Source organism: Scylla paramamosain, unplaced genomic scaffold (genome assembly GCF_035594125.1).
Source record: "Scylla paramamosain isolate STU-SP2022 unplaced genomic scaffold, ASM3559412v1 Contig82, whole genome shotgun sequence".
Lineage (NCBI taxonomy): Eukaryota > Metazoa > Arthropoda > Malacostraca > Decapoda > Portunidae > Scylla > Scylla paramamosain.
The window spans coordinates 137,501-155,000 of NW_026973747.1; the positions used below are offsets into that span (position 1 = coordinate 137,501).

General features: G+C 41.0%; 3 protein-coding genes and 1 long non-coding RNA gene across 6 annotated transcripts in view; 2 read left to right on the forward strand and 2 right to left on the reverse strand.

Annotated features, from left to right (window-relative positions):
• Nucleotides 1–3,012, forward strand: part of LOC135098815 (uncharacterized) — a 7,930-nt gene extending 4,918 nt beyond the window's left edge. For all 3 annotated transcript variants that reach the window (XR_010267405.1, XR_010267406.1, XR_010267407.1), the window contains 2 exons: nt 1,542–1,703; nt 2,143–3,012. This is a non-coding gene — a long non-coding RNA (uncharacterized LOC135098815). The remainder of the gene's footprint in view (nt 1–1,541; nt 1,704–2,142) is intronic.
• LOC135098814 (uncharacterized) overlaps nt 1–17,500 on the reverse strand; it is a 19,357-nt gene that overhangs the window by 1,213 nt on the left and 644 nt on the right. The window contains exons 1-2 of the mRNA XM_064001205.1: nt 16,060–17,500; nt 10,938–11,087 (exon numbers count right to left, since the gene is read on the reverse strand). The exon at nt 16,060–17,500 is cut by the window's right edge and continues 644 nt beyond it. Coding sequence (XP_063857275.1) covers nt 10,938–11,087; nt 16,060–16,177 — 268 coding nt within the window. The 5' untranslated portion in view covers nt 16,178–17,500. The remainder of the gene's footprint in view (nt 1–10,937; nt 11,088–16,059) is intronic.
• LOC135098797 (uncharacterized) lies at nt 4,879–10,796 on the reverse strand. The gene is made up of 7 exons (XM_064001192.1): nt 10,793–10,796; nt 9,193–9,386; nt 8,571–8,697; nt 7,887–8,072; nt 7,464–7,586; nt 6,996–7,104; nt 4,879–6,790 (listed from the first exon to the last, which is right to left on the reverse strand). The coding sequence occupies exons 1-5, from the start codon at nt 10,794–10,796 to the stop codon at nt 7,492–7,494; spliced, it is 606 nt and encodes a 201-aa protein (XP_063857262.1). The 3' UTR covers nt 4,879–6,790; nt 6,996–7,104; nt 7,464–7,491.
• Nucleotides 16,443–17,498, forward strand: LOC135098805 (uncharacterized protein K02A2.6-like). Its single transcript, XM_064001196.1, has one exon. It carries the CDS (start codon nt 16,443–16,445, stop codon nt 17,496–17,498), a length of 1,056 nt encoding a protein of 351 aa, XP_063857266.1.

Consider the following 17,500-nt stretch of genomic DNA (forward strand, 5'->3'; position numbering starts at 1 on the left):
TTATAAAGCACATGTGCATCATATATAGTCATGAATGTGGAGGAACAGCGGAGTGAGTGAGCAACCACAGAAAGGAGGAGAGAGTTGGACATGCGGAGAGAATGGAAGGGGAACAATTTGAGAAGATAAGCATGCAAATACATAAATATAAGGTGGAATAGCAGTGTTTGGTGGGAAGATGAAAGAGAGATGTCTGTTTATGGAAGCAAAATGGTTGTGCAGGAGAGGAATGATTGGAAAACCATTCCCACCAAAGCCAACAGACCTTACACCATATTTTTACAAACCACAGCATCTCTATTCATCCATTCTGTGTCTTCTATTCTTTTTCTCCACGCTTACTCTGTTGTGGGTCCCTGGGCTGGAGTACATCAGAGAAAGTTGACACAGACTGGTATATAAGAGGATGTTGTCTGTAACTAATGCTATGGGGACATATTGCAAGTCTGTGGGGTGTAGTGAATGAATAAGTGTGTCCTCTATAGCATACTTAAAAACCACACTCTCACATGGAAATCAATCTCTCTCTCTCTCTCTATCTCTCTCTCTCTCTCTCTCTCTCTCTCTCTCTCTCTCTCTCTCTCTCTCTCTCTCTCTCTCTCTCTCTCTCTCTCTCTCTCTCTCTCTCTCTCTCTCTCTCTCTCTCTCTCTCTCTCTCTCTCTCTCTCTCTCTCTCTCTCTCTCTCTCTCTCTCTCTCTCTCTCTCTCTCTCTCTCTCTCTCTCTCTCTCTCTCTCTCTCTCTCTCTCTCTCTCTCTCTCTCTCTCTCTCTCTCTCTCTCTCTCTCTCTCTCTCTCTCTCTCTCTCTCTCTCTCTCTCTCTCAATAAATATGAAAACTAACACATTAATATAGGGAAGGTAATCTTGGTCCTCATTTACTCCCAATCTCAACCATTGCTAATATAGATGTCACTTTCATCCACTTAGAAAATAAATCTTGTAAAATAACATTAGGTCTCGTCTATCATCCTGTAGTCCAGTCACCCGCTACGGACAAAAAACTTTATGACCTTATTGTGGACATTTGCTGCATTAATAATTGCATAATTATGGGGGATTTTAATTATCCAGTCACTCTCAAGACATCTTTATTTGTTCTACAACCACATCCAGTCTTAGAACTGGGAAGAAATTGCAAAATGCCAACTTTACATCTTGTAGATGGTTATAAAGGAGCATGCATTGCTTCTGATGCTGCTAATTGTTTTGTTTCACAGTGAAAGGCTTTAAGTGTAGTTGGAAAATATCATAGGAAAAAATTGTAGTTAATATTGGATGCAAAAATTCAAAGTAAGATTAGCTGAAGAATTTTTAATGTTGGGAATAGCAATCCATATATATATATATATATATATATATATATATATATATATATATATATATATATATATATATATATATATATATATATATATATATATATATATATATATATATATATATATATATATATATATATATATATATATATATATATATATATATATATATGGGGAGTACATTTTTTGTAACGGTGTGAATGATAAGATTCCACTTTTCAGTGTTGCCATGGTGACGGTGGTGGTGGGCATGACACAGATGCAGGAGGTGGAGTTTGTGCCCGATGGAGACATGCAGCTGGACAAATTGTGTTGGTCATTGCTCAGATTGGAGTTTACATGTGTACCTCCTTCACCATCATTGGTGGACACTTCACCATGAGTGTTAGTGAAATGTGCTCTCTTGTTAACTTTATTTGTATATCAGAAAAATTTAAGGCCAGTTAGTTGTCTAGACTTTAAGTCTTAAAATGAGAAAATCAATCTACATAATTTTTTAAAAGCAAACAGTTAAGGCATTGTAAAGTAAAAGTCAAAAATATATTTTGGTTATTATTTTTTTTTTGCAATCAACAACTTTCATGTAAAATGAAATAAATACATTCATCAAACTTAATATCATATTTAATAACAGCTAGAGATACCAATTTGCAGATGTCTGGAAAATTTGTATGATAATCTTGTGGCCAACAAGAAAGGATACAATGAATGATGACTTATTATTGTAAGAAATCTTTCAGAGTTGTTGTTGTGTACTTCCACATTCCATGGAGACCGGTTTTTCCTTCACTTTTCACCATTTAAAAAGTGATAATTTCAACAGGATGCTTGAGCTGTCACGGTGCTGCTGCTGCTGTCTGCCATCATCCCCCTGACACAGACCACCCTGCAGACCACCTTCATCCTGGGTGCCACACATTTATGGTATCATTCAAAATGTCCTTCAAAGAAACCCCTTTGTAATCCAACACACTTAGCCCATTAATCCTTCCATTTCTCATCAATTTGTTCAACATTCATATTTTTCCCTTATAGGGTTGAACAATTTTCATGGGTTCAGAGCAAAAGGCTTCCTCATTTTTCCCCAAGGTATTCTCGGATGGTAAGCAGGTTTGACTCTGGAGCAAACCTGACCAAGGGCTACTGCCCAAGGCTACAGAGGTTCCTCTCCCTGAGGCTGAATGCACCATGTGAGATGGTTCTGTTATGTGGATGAATGTCATGGTGGATAGCAGTGCCACCACATTCCTACAATCATCCATCACTCCACTGCTCAAACGCTTCTGCAACCAATGATAGGTATGCTGCCACATTCTGCATGGTCTCCTTGGCTCTCAGATAAGGATACTGTCAACAGGCTTGGGATTGCCAAAAAATCATAAGGAGCTATGTCTGAAAAGTCCAGAGAGAGAGAGAGCGCGAGAGAGAGAGAGAGAGAGAGAAAGAATGAGCAAGAGAAAGAGTAGGATGAAGCAAAGGAAGAGTCAAGAGAGAGGAAGAGAGAGTAGGACAAGAAAAAACAGAACAAATAAATCCCCTACACGTCTTGTCTCCATTCACACAAGCCATGAAAAGCTTGTCCATCCCTGAGTGCTCAGAAGCAGTGTTCCACTGATGATGTGGAAACTTGAGACACCCAATCATTTAATGGGCTTTAGTAGGTTTTGTCACCAGTCTTCTGTGTGTCACTGACTACATTTTGAAATTTTTATGTTCTATTTAATTTTGTGTGTATGTACACAATGTTTATGGTCAATAAACTATTTATAAAACTATTTATCTGTGTGAGTAAGATAAAAGCAGTTATTGTTATTATTATTATTATTATTATTATTATTATTATTATTATTATTATTATTATTATTATTACACATTTTCCTCCTTGTATTTAAATATTATTATTATTATTATTATTATTATTATTATTATTATTATTATTATTATTATCATGAATTGTTCTTGTTTATAAATAAAATACTGTAACTGATTATTATTATTTTTTATTCATTTAGACTCTCTCTCTCTCTCTCTCTCTCTCTCTCTCTCTCTCTCTCTCTCTCTCTCTCTCTCTCTCTCTCTCTCTCTCTCTCTCTCGAATAAAATGACTGGTGAGGAACTCTAATAATTAAAGTGCTAAAAATTCCATTAAACTACGAGAAATAAGACAAATAATTAATGACACACCTAATAACACAAACAAGGAGTAACAAACAAAACTTAAGCCAGAAAACACGAAAAGATAAAACTATCATATAAAGAAATACGAAGTTAAAAAAAAAAATCATGAATATCAAATAAATAACTCACATATAATCAATAAACTCGTAAGGAACAGTAAATAAACAATTAAGCCGTTCATTGCAAGGGCCACAGTCAGAAAGTGAAAAAAAAAAAAATGCTTAGTTAAATACCGAGGCTAAATAAAACAAGGAATTAGACAAATTACAAGTAATTAATAAATAAACACATAAGGAATAATGAATAAACAAAAATTAAGCCAGGAAGACTATTATAATTATTGCAAGGAGACAATATGTATGTATGTATGCATTGTATGTAATTCGAGGTTAAAATGGCTTAAATCTGACCAACAGCAGGCCATAAGTGAAGGTGTTCCTCAAGGCAGGGAAGGGGGAGCAATGAATAGGGGAGGGGCTATAAACTATTGGGGGGATAACAGTCCCAATGACTATTAATTAATGACGCATCCAGTTTAGCGTGTGTGTATTTTTCGCGTTGTGATAATTTAAAGGTTTCCTCGCATTTTTATCTTTATTTATTTATTGATTTATTTATTTTATTTATTTATTTTATTTTTTTGGCAGGTGTTATATTTGTTGAGTGTTCTAAGTAACTGTGGCTCATTGCATCAAAACTCCATTCATTACCTTCGTGGGAAGGTTCAATTTGGCAAGGTTTTTTTTCGCATTTTGGGTTTTGTAGTAAATTATGCATTTTCTCATATTTTTCTTTGCTGGTATTGTCCCTTCCACGCCATATATGACTGGAAAGTTGGGGGCGCCTTCCCCCCACCCTCCACTGCTACGTTTTTTTCTTAATCAGTCAACCAATCAATCAATCCCTTCATGAATCATACCCATTTCCAGGTGTCACCACCACCCATACATCTCTCATTCTGTCATGTATGAACAAATGCTAAGGGCAAGCTGAACAAGTACAAAGGGCAAGCCAGCTGTCTTTTAATATTCTTGCCTGAAATAAGATTATAAATGAGGGTCTATTAATCATCCATTAAATAATCCATTTTTATTGCTTTCTCATTCTTCTTCCTCTGTGTATTGTTAAATTGGATGGTTATATCATTGTCCCTTCCTGTGTTTTAGTGTGCCATTACCTGTCCTCTCTTCCAGCTGATATTTAGTTTGTACTAAAATAGACTGGCATAACTTTACAATTTATACACAAATAACAACATAAACCAATAATGCATTGAAATTATGCATGATAGGAGTGGACATTTCCACTCTACATCATTAATGAATGCATGATGAGACGCACACTATTACAAAGCTAATGAGTTCAATACAAACACTCAATAACAAATTCAATAACTTTATTAAAAATAGCAATCTTTATAAATCATGAAACCAGAAAACTTTAAGAACCTGGGGCTATAACATCAAATGCACAATAATGCAAACACTTTTTACACACACACACACACTCTTTAATGATATTTCCTAATATACAGTATAATTCCAGAGAGAGAGAGAGAGAGAGAGAGAGAGAGAGAGAGAGAGAGAGAGAGAGAGAGAGAGAGAGAGAGAGAGAGAGAGAGAGAGAGAGAGAGAGAGAGAGAGAGAGAGAGAGAGAGAGAGAGAGAGAGTGATGAACTACCTGGGGTCATAAATGCAAAGTACAGGTATCAGTCAGGCAAAGCATAGTGCTTGCCTGTCTCATATGGAATGTAAAAACATGGCTTCATATCATTCCAGACCAAGGATTATGGCCAAGTTACCAAGCAGTGCTGAGCAAAATCCAGTAGAGTAATATTCAGTATCATTGAATTACTGACAAAGTAAAGATCATTATGTGCAATGATACTCACTACCTAGGAGCGCTTTGGGTTACTACCAAGAGTCTGACCATGCTGGCAGAGATGGTTAGGCTATACATTACATACTTCTCTATTCAAATCAGTCAGCTGATTAAATGGTGAGTTAAACCATTTTGATAATCTAAATCATATTAAGGCATTGGATGAGACCTGGACAGCTTGGGTCAACACCATACATAGGTACTCCACTACTCTGTGGGAGACACTTGATTGTGGCAAGAGTCATCACAATACCAAACACCATCCTTGACAAAGCACAGCATGGCCCACTCATCCACAGGAACCCAGCCATCTCTAAGGAGCAAATCAATGCTGCCCAGTGTCACTCCCCATCACTTTTAGGGAATAAGAAGTAGATCCCACCCCAGCACCATCTTTACATAGAATATAATACAGAGGACAAAGAAGGAATACAAACAGGGCACATGGTATGGTATAGAACACCAACCCTCACTTTTGGAAAACCCCAGCCACTCAGTAGGAGACCAGCCAGTCACCATGGCTATCACCTGGGGATTCTTAGGAACAGGTGTTAGGTATAGAATGAGAGATAAAGAAAACTCCCAATACATTTCAAGTCTATACGCAATACAATTTCAAGTCTACATAGATAGACAAAAAAGTGTTCATGAATTAAACACAATATTGTAAGTTTTAAATGTTATGTGGTACCTTAGATAGATGGACAGGTCTTAGGAAGAGTATTTTGTCATATGTATGAATATATATGACTGTATGACATAGATGACTGGTGAAGTAGATTTTGTCCCTTATCAGAGTGGTTGTGTAGCTGAAACAAATTAATGATTATCAAAACTGAGACACATTTGAGCTGATTGGTGAATTACAGTTTCAGAGTGGATACGGCATACACTGGGATGATAAAACTACTGCAGTCATAAAGTAGATGAAAAAATACTGTGGGGAGGAATGTAAAGCAGTAAAATATGCAACAAAAGAAAGAAAGAAAGAAAGAAAGAAAGAAGAGAGAGAGAGAGAGAGAGAGAGAGAGAGAGAGAGAGAGAGAGAGAGAGAGAGAGAGAGAGAGAGAGAGAGAGAGAGAGAGAGAGAGAGAGAGAGAATGATGTGACATGACATCTTTAAGTACAAATGAGTATATAGTAACCATACACTGATACTTGTCCCCTTATACAGTGATAAGTTTACCCAAACACAATGGACACGGATGGAACTTTTGGAGGCTAAAGTGCTCCAGGTGACTGGTGGACTCCATTTCATTGCGGAGGTCCAGGATTCTCTGCACAGTTGGGCTTTTGGTGTCAGTGGAAGTGGTGGCAGTGTGGCAGCAGTAACAGTTTTGGTCTTTTTTGGTGTTTGAGGCGCTCGTCAGCCACCTTTCCACTGCTGGTGGGTGTCTCAGACTCACTGGTTCCTGTTCCACATCAAGAGTGTTAGCAGATGCCACTTGTATTTCATCTACTTAGTACATTACATCATTACATAAATAACTGGTGTTATCTGATATTAAAGTGCTAATGAGCAACATGCCACAGAAATCTGTTTATTTCAAGAAAATTATGAAGATAATAATAATGTTTTGTTGCACTTCATAAGATGGCTCAGTTTTTACTACTCACCAACACTGCTAATGATAGCAACTGGACTCTTAAGGACGCTGCTTATCTTCTCGAGCTGCTCAAGGTCATGATCTGCTTCCTTTTCCTGCACCAGCTTTGATATCAAATCCTGCAGGAAACAACTGTGTTAATTCACATTTTGAATAAATCTAATAGATGAAATTTCACTTACAACACCCTTATGTGTCTCTAGTGACTCATGGAGGACAGATACATCACCTGAGACTAAATGGTCAGTGAAGAAGTTGACCCTTGATCCTGGCTAATCACATTAAGTACATTAAACACTCCTGTTAACTAATAAATGAGGGGTAGATTTCTCTGGAAGGTTACATTACACCGTTTGAGATGCAGCAGAGATCACTAACCTGCCAGCAATTGAATAAGAATTGTGTGAGATGCAGCAGAAATCACTAATCTGCCATGACATGAATAAGAAGTGTGTGAGATGCAAAAGAGAGCACTAACCTGCTGAGTGGTTTTGCTTCATTTCCTCTCATTCATGATGGAGGCTGGCAAGGTCTAACTGGCGTTCTCGAGCTTGCTGCTTCATCACTCCTCGCTGCAACTGGTAGATGGTGAAGTAGTCACCTGAAAAAGGATAAAATTCTTCATTAAAAGACCAAGGAAATGGCATAGAGTAAACAGTAAACACTTCCTCCACTTCACTTTTACAGATGATTCAGTTGCAGCTTCTATTCAAGCTCAGTTCCTCCCAATCTTGTTGTTTCTCCTGATAAAACAATAAGTTTGTTTCTCTCAACTTTTCTTAATACAGCCTCAATAAACAAATCCAATAACAATGCTTTTATTTTGTTATTAATTAAAAAAATTGAGCATCAGTGAGGAAAAATTATTTGCTTTATTATTAGAGAATATAAACTTTCTTACCTTTTGGTTCAGTTATGACATCTTCAGACAACTTTTCATGAGCAAGAGATTCTCCCAGCAGTTTGTTATACTTATCGCTCTCACAGTCTAGCTGAACCTGAAGACTGCTGCACTCACTCTCCAACCTGCTAACCTCAGATGTCAGTGTAGCCACTTGACCCAGCAATTTCCCCTTGGTATCTGTACCTGGAGGTGAAAAATTGATGCAACAGAGGGCCAGACAAGAATGACCAATGGAAGTAATTAGACGTAATGTAAGAAGTGGGTATAAGACTAAGGGAAATAGAAGGGCAATGGAGAGAGGGTTAGATGCACCAGAAATGTCTGTGGAGCCAGGAAAAATTTAAACTTGTAACAGAGATAACTAAGAGCAACTGTGAATGAATAAATGTGATGTGGCCTCAACCCATGACTGGGAAAATGCAAAAGCAGCACCTCAGACACCAGGACCATGATGACTGGCAGCTCACAAAATTATCTGCTGGCCTAGTCACCACAGGAGGCTAATCCACAGCTAATCCTATCAGCTGATCATCTTGGGTGAAGTAATTGTTTATCAGTCTGGCTGTTGAGTCCTGATGCAGAGATGTGTGTGTGTGTGTGTGTGTGCACTTTGGAAAGCCTCCCTCCATGGAGAATGTCAGTTTGATATACAAATATATATTCATGTGGATGGTAGCTCACATTTAGCTTCTGAGTTCTCACATGAAGAGGTGCCATCCTTGTCTTTTTCCTCTGAGGGAGTGACTTTATACTCTGTGATAAGTGCATGCAGCTCACTATTCTGTCTTGTGACGTCTTTGATTTCTATCTGTGAAAGACACAAGAAGGCAGTAAGTTAACTTGTTTAACATGCCACATCATTTTATATATATTATGCCAAGTTTAAACAGGAAAGCCTCACCAGAAGCATCAACTAAAGACCAAAGTGATTAACAAATCTTTCACTTTACCAGCCTTAATGACAAAAACTGCTGATGTAGCATCCCATCCATACCCTGCATTTTTACACCTTCATGATTCCCACACTGCATCATTTGTTCATGTCTTAAAGACACGGTCATGACAGAGTAGTCCTCACACTCCTGTCAGTGCTCTTCTGCATACACTTGAGCCTTGCACACTCCAAGCATTCCTTCCACTCATCCTTCCACATCTAAAGCACCATAGTACTCTTTACCCATTTTTAAGGAAACTGTCTCCGTGCATAAACAAACACACAACCTCACGTACTCCATGTATTGTTTTCAGTAATGATTAATCTTACAAAGTACACCAAACTAATATACAAAGACACTTGTGGTACCTTTGAAAGTTTGAGCTTATCTTCTAGTTCTTTAATCAGCTCTGTCAACGTGATATTTTCTTGAGCAAGGTGGTCGTGGCTCAGGCCATTCTCTTCAAAGTGGCTGTGGTTGTGGACCGTCACCAGCTGACCACTAAGGGACTCTCTTCTCCCACAACACAGTGATCTTGCGCTCTTTCTGCAACGCCTTTTGCCTGGTGAACAGCGTGGCAAGTGCACATACATTAGAACAGTATGTGACCAATGATGCCTCCATTCTACATTGCCATGACAAGAATACAGGGCTTTACTGAACATAAACCAATGACGCCTCCATTCTACATTGCCATGACAAGAATACAGGGCTTTACTGAACATAAACCAAGGATTCCCTCCTCCTCTCTCTAAGGGTTATGGTTCTCTCAACAGTTACAGCGTGGTGTGAGAGATGCAGTGCTGTCAAGGCTTTACTATTTACAGGAAGCAACACACCAATAAATAAATGTTACTTTGGAAATGAAACTGAATAATCAAAGGCTTTATATCTCATGAACTTCCCTTCTTTAATAAACTGTCTTCAAGCTGACAGACTCCAGTAGTATTGCATCTTAGGAATATTCTACAGCTGATTTCATAATAACTGCTCTCTAAAACTGACTACATGCCTCCTTCCCTGCCTCCTATAGACTCTACTCAACAATTGTTGTTATTCTGTTGATGCTGGTGTGACAGTTAACCAGTATATTAATTCCTTAGTTATGTACACTCTAGAATGGTGGTTCATTTTATCTACCAGTGATTGGAATTCCCAGCTTCTAAGTATTACATTATTATTTGTTGATTGGTACCATTTGTATGCAATCAGAGAAAGATTTCAATATAAAAACATATCCATGTTACTGTTACCTTTCAGAATGTAAACCAAAATGAAAACTATGTAAATTCTTACTTTAGATTTGTTGTCATTTCATTGAATGATGTAATTTCTTGGTTCTTGTGCTTCTTCAAATGCAGTCCCTTGTCTGGTTTCTCTGTCAATTCTAATTTCTTATTGCTCTGTGGAAAAACAAAGTGCAAATGTTTAGGATGAACTGATTCAGTAGTATTGCTGTTCACAATTTCTGCAGGAAGTTTACTCCATATATTTACTATACGATTAAAGAAAAAATGTTTGGCCTTGTGGGATTTAAAACGTTTGGGTATAATCTTGAATCCATTATTTCTTGTTAGGTAGAATGAATGAGGAGGAGGAGGAGGAGGAGGAGGAGGAGGAGGAGGAGGAGGAGGAGGAGGAGGAGGAGGAGGAGGAGGAGGAGGAGGAGGAGGAGGAGGAGGAAAGAGAAACAAAGATAGGAGGGAAGGAAGAAAGGAAGAAAAGGGAATAAGAGATTAAGAGAGAGAGAGAGAGAGAGAGAGAGAGAGAGAGAGAGAGAGAGAGAGAGAGAGAGAGAGAGAGAGAGAGAGAGAGAGAGAGAGAGAGAGAGAGAGAGAGAGAGAGAGAGAGAGAGAGAGAAACACACTAAAAAGTAATAAAGAATAATAATAAACAAAAAGAATCAATCTCTCTCTCTCTCTCTCTCTCTCTCTCTCTCTCTCTCTCTCCCCCTTACCCTCCCCTCACCCATCTCTCCTCCCCATCACACTCATTCATTCATTTCCATAACACACAGGCACCCATTCCTCCATCACCCACACACCCCACCCACTCTCCCCAAAACCCTTACTGCAGTCTAGTTTCCCTTCCTCCCTGACCCTCACACACTCACCCAGGGGTCGCTCGAGGGTCTTGGAGGGCGTGTGCACTATTGGAAGGGAGGTCCGAGGCTTCACGTTCCTGCTGCGCCCAGTGGAGAAAGTCTCAGCCTTGCTCATGATACCTGGGTCGTCATCCCAAGAGGAACTGTTAGCGTCCGATTCTGCGGAGATAAAAAGGAGGAAGTTAGCCTGGGGAGAAGGCGTGGGGAGACAAGTGACAGGTGTGGGAGTGTGGAATGGAGGTGGGAGCTGATGTTAGTGAGGTCAGGATATGGGAGGGGGAGAGAAGGGAAGGTTAGTTTGGGGAGATGTGTCAGTGAGGTAGAGGGGTTCAGAGGGGCGTGGGGAGCAACAGGGGGAGGAAAAGGTTAGTGTATTGGGAGAGTAGGGAGACACTCAGGAGGGGAGAGGAGAAATAAGCAGAGATTGAATGAGGGGGGAATGGAGAGATTGAGGGGAGAGAGAGAGAGAGAGAGAGAGAGAGAGAGAGAGAGAGAGAGAGAGAGAGAGAGAGAGAGAGAGAGAGAGAGAGAGAGAGAGAGAGAGAGAGAGAGAGAGAGAGAGAGAGAGAGAGAGAGAGAGAGAGAGAGAGAGAGAGAGAGAGAGAGAGAGAGAGAGAGAGAGAGAGAGAATTATTCATAACTTCTATGATGTCTGGAGGAGAGCTAGGAGGAGGAGGAGGAGGAGGAGGAGGAGGAGGAGGAGGAGGAGGAGGAGGAGGAGGAGGAGGAGGAGGAGGAGGAGGAGGAGGAGGGAGACAATCATTCACATTATTATTCCAAAACAACCTGTTGACTCTCTCTCTCTCTCTCTCTCTCTCTCTCTCTCTCTCTCTCTCTCTCTCTCTCTCTCTCTCTCTCTCTCTCTCTCTCCTTCCTCTTCCTTAATTTGCAATTATTCTTTACTTTTCCTCTTCCTTTTTCTTCTTATCTCCCTCCTCCTCCTGTTCCTCTTCTTCTCACCCTCCTCCTCCTCCTACACCTTCACTTCCTGATCTTCCTATTTCTTCTTCCTCCTCCTCCCTTTTTTTTTAATTTCCTTTACTCCTCCTCCTCTTCCATGTTCTCACTGTTGCATTCAAGCCAATCCACCTTCCCCTCTCCCCTCCCCTTCCATCAATCACCCTCTCCCCACCTCTTCTTCTCCCATCATCCCTTCCTACCCTTCCAACACATAACTTATAACACAGCCAACCCTCTCCCCTCTCCCCTCTCTCCTCTCTCCCCTCTACTATCCTTTCATAAGAACATAAGAAATAGGGGAAGCTGCAAGAAGCGACCAGGCTTACATGTGGCAGTCCCTGTATGAAATATACCTACCTTTTTCCACCTATCGTCCCCATCCATAAATCCGTCTAATCTTCTCTTAAAGCTCCCTAATGTTTTAGCACTAACAATGCTAACAATGTGATTACTGAGTCCATTCCATTCATCTACCAGTCTATTTGAAAACCAATTTTTTACTATCTCTTTTTAAATCTAAGTTATTCTCTTGAACCCGTTATTTCTTGTTCTATCCTGGTTGCTGATCCTAAGAATTTTGCTTACATCCCCCTTGTTATAACCCTTATACCACTTAAAGACTTCTATCAGGTCCCTTCTTAACCTACGTCTCTCTAAAGAATGTAAATTTAACAGCTTCAGTCTCGCCTCGTAAGGAATACTCCTCATCCCCTGTATCCTTTTAGTCATTCTCCTCTGTACTGATTCTAATAGACCTATATCTTTCCTGTAATGTGGGAACCAAAACTGCACAGCATAGTCTAGATGAGGTCTGACCAGAGCCAAATATAACTTTAATATTACTTCGGGCCTTCTACTTTTAACACTCCTAAAAATTAATCCTAATACCACCCTATTTGCCATGTTTCTGGCCTCTATACATTGCTTTCTTAGACGGAGTTCAGAGCTAACTATAACCCCTAAATCTTTTTCATACCCTGAACCTACCAGAGTTTCATTGTTTATTGTGTACCTACTGTGTGGGTTTTCCTCTACCTACACTCAGTACTTTGCATTTGTTGATATTAAACTGCATTTGCCATCTGTGTCCATTCGTTCATCCTATCTAAATCTGCCTGCAAGGTGATGGCATCTGATCTACCTGTCTTTGTGTCACAGCATGATCCAGATATAGGATGTCATAATTATCACCATTATCTGCTGCCTCGTACACTTTACTGTAAAAAAATTAACAAGTTTGTCAGGCAAGACTTCCCCTTCATGAAGCCATGCTGTGATTGATTTATCAAGTTATGTTTGTCTAAATGCTCCCTAATGTTCTTTGTTGTTATTGACTATTATTTTACCTACAACAGAAGTTAAGCTAATGTAATTAGACATTCAAGTATTATCTTCTTTCTTAAAGATGGGTACTACATTAGCCTGCCTCCACATTACTGGTACCTCACCTGACTCCAGTGATTTCCTAAAGACAGAAACTAACGGCTCACTAATAACCTCTTTGCATTCCTTAAATACTCTGGGATATATTTCATCAGGTCCTGGTGTCTTGAACATTTTTATCTATCTCCTGTTCCACTATCTCCCTAGTTATGGAAATATCTGTCAGCTTCTCATTCTCATCTGCTGTGAACACCTGTTCACTATCTGGCATATCCTGCATGTTTTCCTGGGTGAAGACAGTTAAATAACATTCATTCAGAATTTTACTAATCTCCCCCCAGAACTAACCAGCTCCCCATCTGCTGCCTTTAATAGACCTATTGTTTCCTTATTCTTTGTCCTGTATACTTGATAAAATCCCTTGGGGTCCGTCTTCGCCTGGCTGGCTACCTTTAATTCATAACTGCTTTTAGCTTTCCTCATTAACTTCCTGATTGTTTTAACTAATTCATTATATTGTGGCCTTAAAACCTCTTCCCTTGTCTTTATATACTTAAATAAACACTTCTTTTCTGCCCTATATAATGTTTTAACCTTGCAGTCATCCATTTAGGGTAATTTCTGTGATCTTATTGCTCTCTGCGGGATGTTTGCTAACTGCCCTGTATGCAATTTATCTACAAAATATTTATAAGACTCATCTACATTAACTTCACCTAATCTCCTCATCTTGGCCCCTTCTATCCTCTCCACTCCCTCATCTACTTACCTCAACCTCACCTCTCTCATCTCAGCATGACCTGCTCCTCCAACATAAACACATCTCCCCCTCTCTCCCTCCTCCGACCCTTCAAGACACATCTTGCCTCCTCTTGTCCTACACCCTCACACCTCACCTCACCTCCCTCACCTTGCCTTATCTACCTCACCCTGTGTCCGTTGCCAGTCAACTCCTTGGAGGTACCCTTTTAATTCCTCAAAATCTGCTCTCCTAAGGTCAGGTATTTTACTAGTGTTTTTTGTTCCTAAAGGTTTTCTCCCATTTTAATTTGTACCTAATTTCCCACTGGTCACTGTTACCTAGCTGTCCTCCAACCTATATCTGTGTGCCTGCTTCCTCCCTGTTAGTTAGCATTAAATCTAGAATATTGTTTCCCCTTGTGGGTTCTACAATTACCTGTTTTGAAAAAATTATCCTGAATTACCTTAAGAAATTCCTCTGCTTCCCTGTTACCCACCATCAGGCTCCAGTCGATATTCATAAAATTAAAATCTCCTACCACACATACCTGACTGTACCTGCCTGCTCTATTTATTTCCTGCCAGTGAGGTGTTAATTTCCTTTGTACTGTTAAGTGGCCTGTACACTACTCCCAGCGCTACTGACTGTGATCCTTCCCATATCGACTCTGTTTTGCTAAATGTTTTAATTCTACTGTTAATACAACACTGTAATGTGTCCCTAACATATAATGCGATGCCTCTTCCTCTCCTGTTTTTCCCTGTCTTTATAGAATAGTGTATAACCATCTATCTTAACTTCTGGATTAAATACTTTTCATGAAATATCTAACCAAATTTCTGTCAAAGCAATGATATCAAGGTTCTCTACACACGCCATTCCTCTAAGCAAGTCTATTTTATTCAGAATAATTCTACAATTCATGTAGTAAACACTTAAGCTATTCCTTGCCTTCTCTGAGAGAGAGAGAGAGAGAGAGAGAGAGAGAGAGAGAGAGAGAGAGAGAGAGAGAGAGAGAGAGAGAGAGAGAGAGAGAGAGAGAGAGAGAGAGAGAGAGAGAGAGAGAGAGAGAGAGAGAGAGAGAGAGAGAGAGAGAGAGAGAGAGAGAGAGAGAGAGAGGCCATTTTCTGTCTATGTCTGTGTGTCTGATTGTCATTCTATTTGCTTGCTTGTGCTCTCTCTCTCTCTCTCTCTCTCTCTCTCTCTCTCTCTCTCTCTCTCTCTCTGTTATTGGTCATTCCTTCCAATTACCTCTCTTCCTTCTCTTTTATCTTCTTCCTTCCTTTCTTCCTTCATTTATTTTCCTCTATTTCCTCCTCCTCTCAACCAGTAAGAAGAGGGAGATTAGGAGGATGAAGATGATATTAGAGAGAGAGAGAGAGAGAGAGAGAGAGAGAGAGAGAGAGAGAGAGAGAGAGAGAGAGAGAGAGAGAGAGAGAGAGAGAGAGAGAGAGAGAGAGAGAGAATTAAAATAAAAAAATAACTATATTAAGAATATTTTTTCGGAATTATGAATTAGATTTTTTTCTTTTTTTCTATCTTCTCTTCCTCTTTTTATCTTTCCTTCCTCCTCCTCCTCCTCTTTCTCCAGTTCATTTCCTTTCTTTCTTTCTTTCTTTCTTTCTCTCGCTTTCTCACTGTTTCTTTTTTGCCCTTGCTATAATCATTCTTTGTCTTTCTGTGTTTTCATCTCTCTCTCTCTCTCTCTCTCTCTCTCTCTCTCTCTCTCTCTCTCTCTCTCTCTCTCTCTCTCAAAGAAACAAACAAACAAACGTCTTTTTCTTTCCCCACTCTTAACTCCCCAAAACTTTCACTCTCCCATTTCCATCTCTTCAAATTTCCTCATTCTCACCACATTAACACCCAAAACACCCCCATTATCACCCCAAACCCTCATTAAGACATCCAAAAAGCCGAAAACACCCAAATCACACCCTCATCCACCCCATTCCCCATTCACACCCACAAAAACAAATTTACCATCCCTTTCACCCCAAAACACCCCAAAAAACACACCATTCACTCGCTCATCACCCCTTGCCTTACCGAAGGACCTGGCATCGAGGGTCTTGGAGGAGGGGGAGCGGGCTGGGGGGAGAGAGGCTTGCTGTTTCCCCCCACCCTCCCTGCAGAACCCCGTGGAAGACGTCTCTGCTTCGCTCATGATCCCAGGGTCGTCATCAAACACTGCCGCAGGGGAGAGTACCCGTTGCCCTTGCCCTGTGGGAGATGGGGAGATTAGTGGGGGGATGAAATGGGGAGGTTGGGGAAAGAAAGGTGATGGGGAGGTGTGGTGAAACTGGAAGGTTGTTTATGATGGAAATGGGGAATCAGAGGAGCGGATGGGGAGGTTAAAGTGGGGAGATTAGTCTGGAGAGGTTGGGAGAAGGAAACTGAAGGGAAAATGTGTGCTTAGTTTAAGGTGTGAGATGGGGAGGAGATGGGGAGACAGCATTAGGGAGAGGCTGGGTGTGTCGCGAGGCCTGGTGACGTACACTTTCCACAGCAACCATCCTCGCCTGGTGATTCCAGACCTCCTACGCAAGCAGGTTGCAGCCCACCTCCATGCAGGCCACCAAGGTATAGACTCGATGCTCAGGAAAGCGCGACAGGCAGTATACTGGCCTGGCATTGAAGGGGACCTGAGGCACCATCGCAACTGCTGTGACACGTGCAACATACAACCCCCTGAGCCTCTCCTCTTCACTCCGCCCCCTGACTATCCCTTCCAGCAGACTGTGGTGGATTTGTTCCAGCTGGAGGGACACGACTACATCGTCTATGCAGACAGGCTCACGGGTTGGCTGGAGGTGTCTCAGCTGCCTGATGGCACAGAATCAGGCAGAATTAAGGATGTGGTGCGTCACCACTTCTCGAGATGGGGTGCCCCAGAGCAGCTCTCCATGGACGGAGGTACCAATCTAGGAAGTGAAGAGATGAAAAGTTTCCTCCAGAAGTGGGGGGTAGGAGTTCGGGTGTCCTCGGCGCACTTCCCACAGTCAAACGGAAGGGCAGAGGTGGCCGTGAAGTCCGCCAAGAGGATACTACCGGGAAACACTGGAGGTGATGGCAGTCTAGACAACGATAAGATCTCTCTTGCCTTGCTCCAGTACCTTAACACACCTCTACGGGACATCAATAGGTCACCGGCTCAGCTGGCAACGGGCCGCCAGCTACGGGATGGATTACCATCAGTGAAACGGAAGCTTGAGGTGGACAATTTTGGGAGGAGGACGCTGCGGCAGCGGGAACGTCAGATGGCGGACCACCACAACAGAGTGGTGGCTGACAGGAACGTCACACGCTCCCGCGCGCCTCTTGCGCCTGGTGACAGGGTTCTCCCAGGACCACCAGCACGGCAGGAGATGGAACAGAGCAGGTATCGTCATAGAAGCAAGCAAGGGACCACAGGCAGCATCTTGTCAGACTCGACGGTAGTGGCCGTATCTCCCTCAGAACGCGGCAACTCAGAACGGCTGCAGTGAGT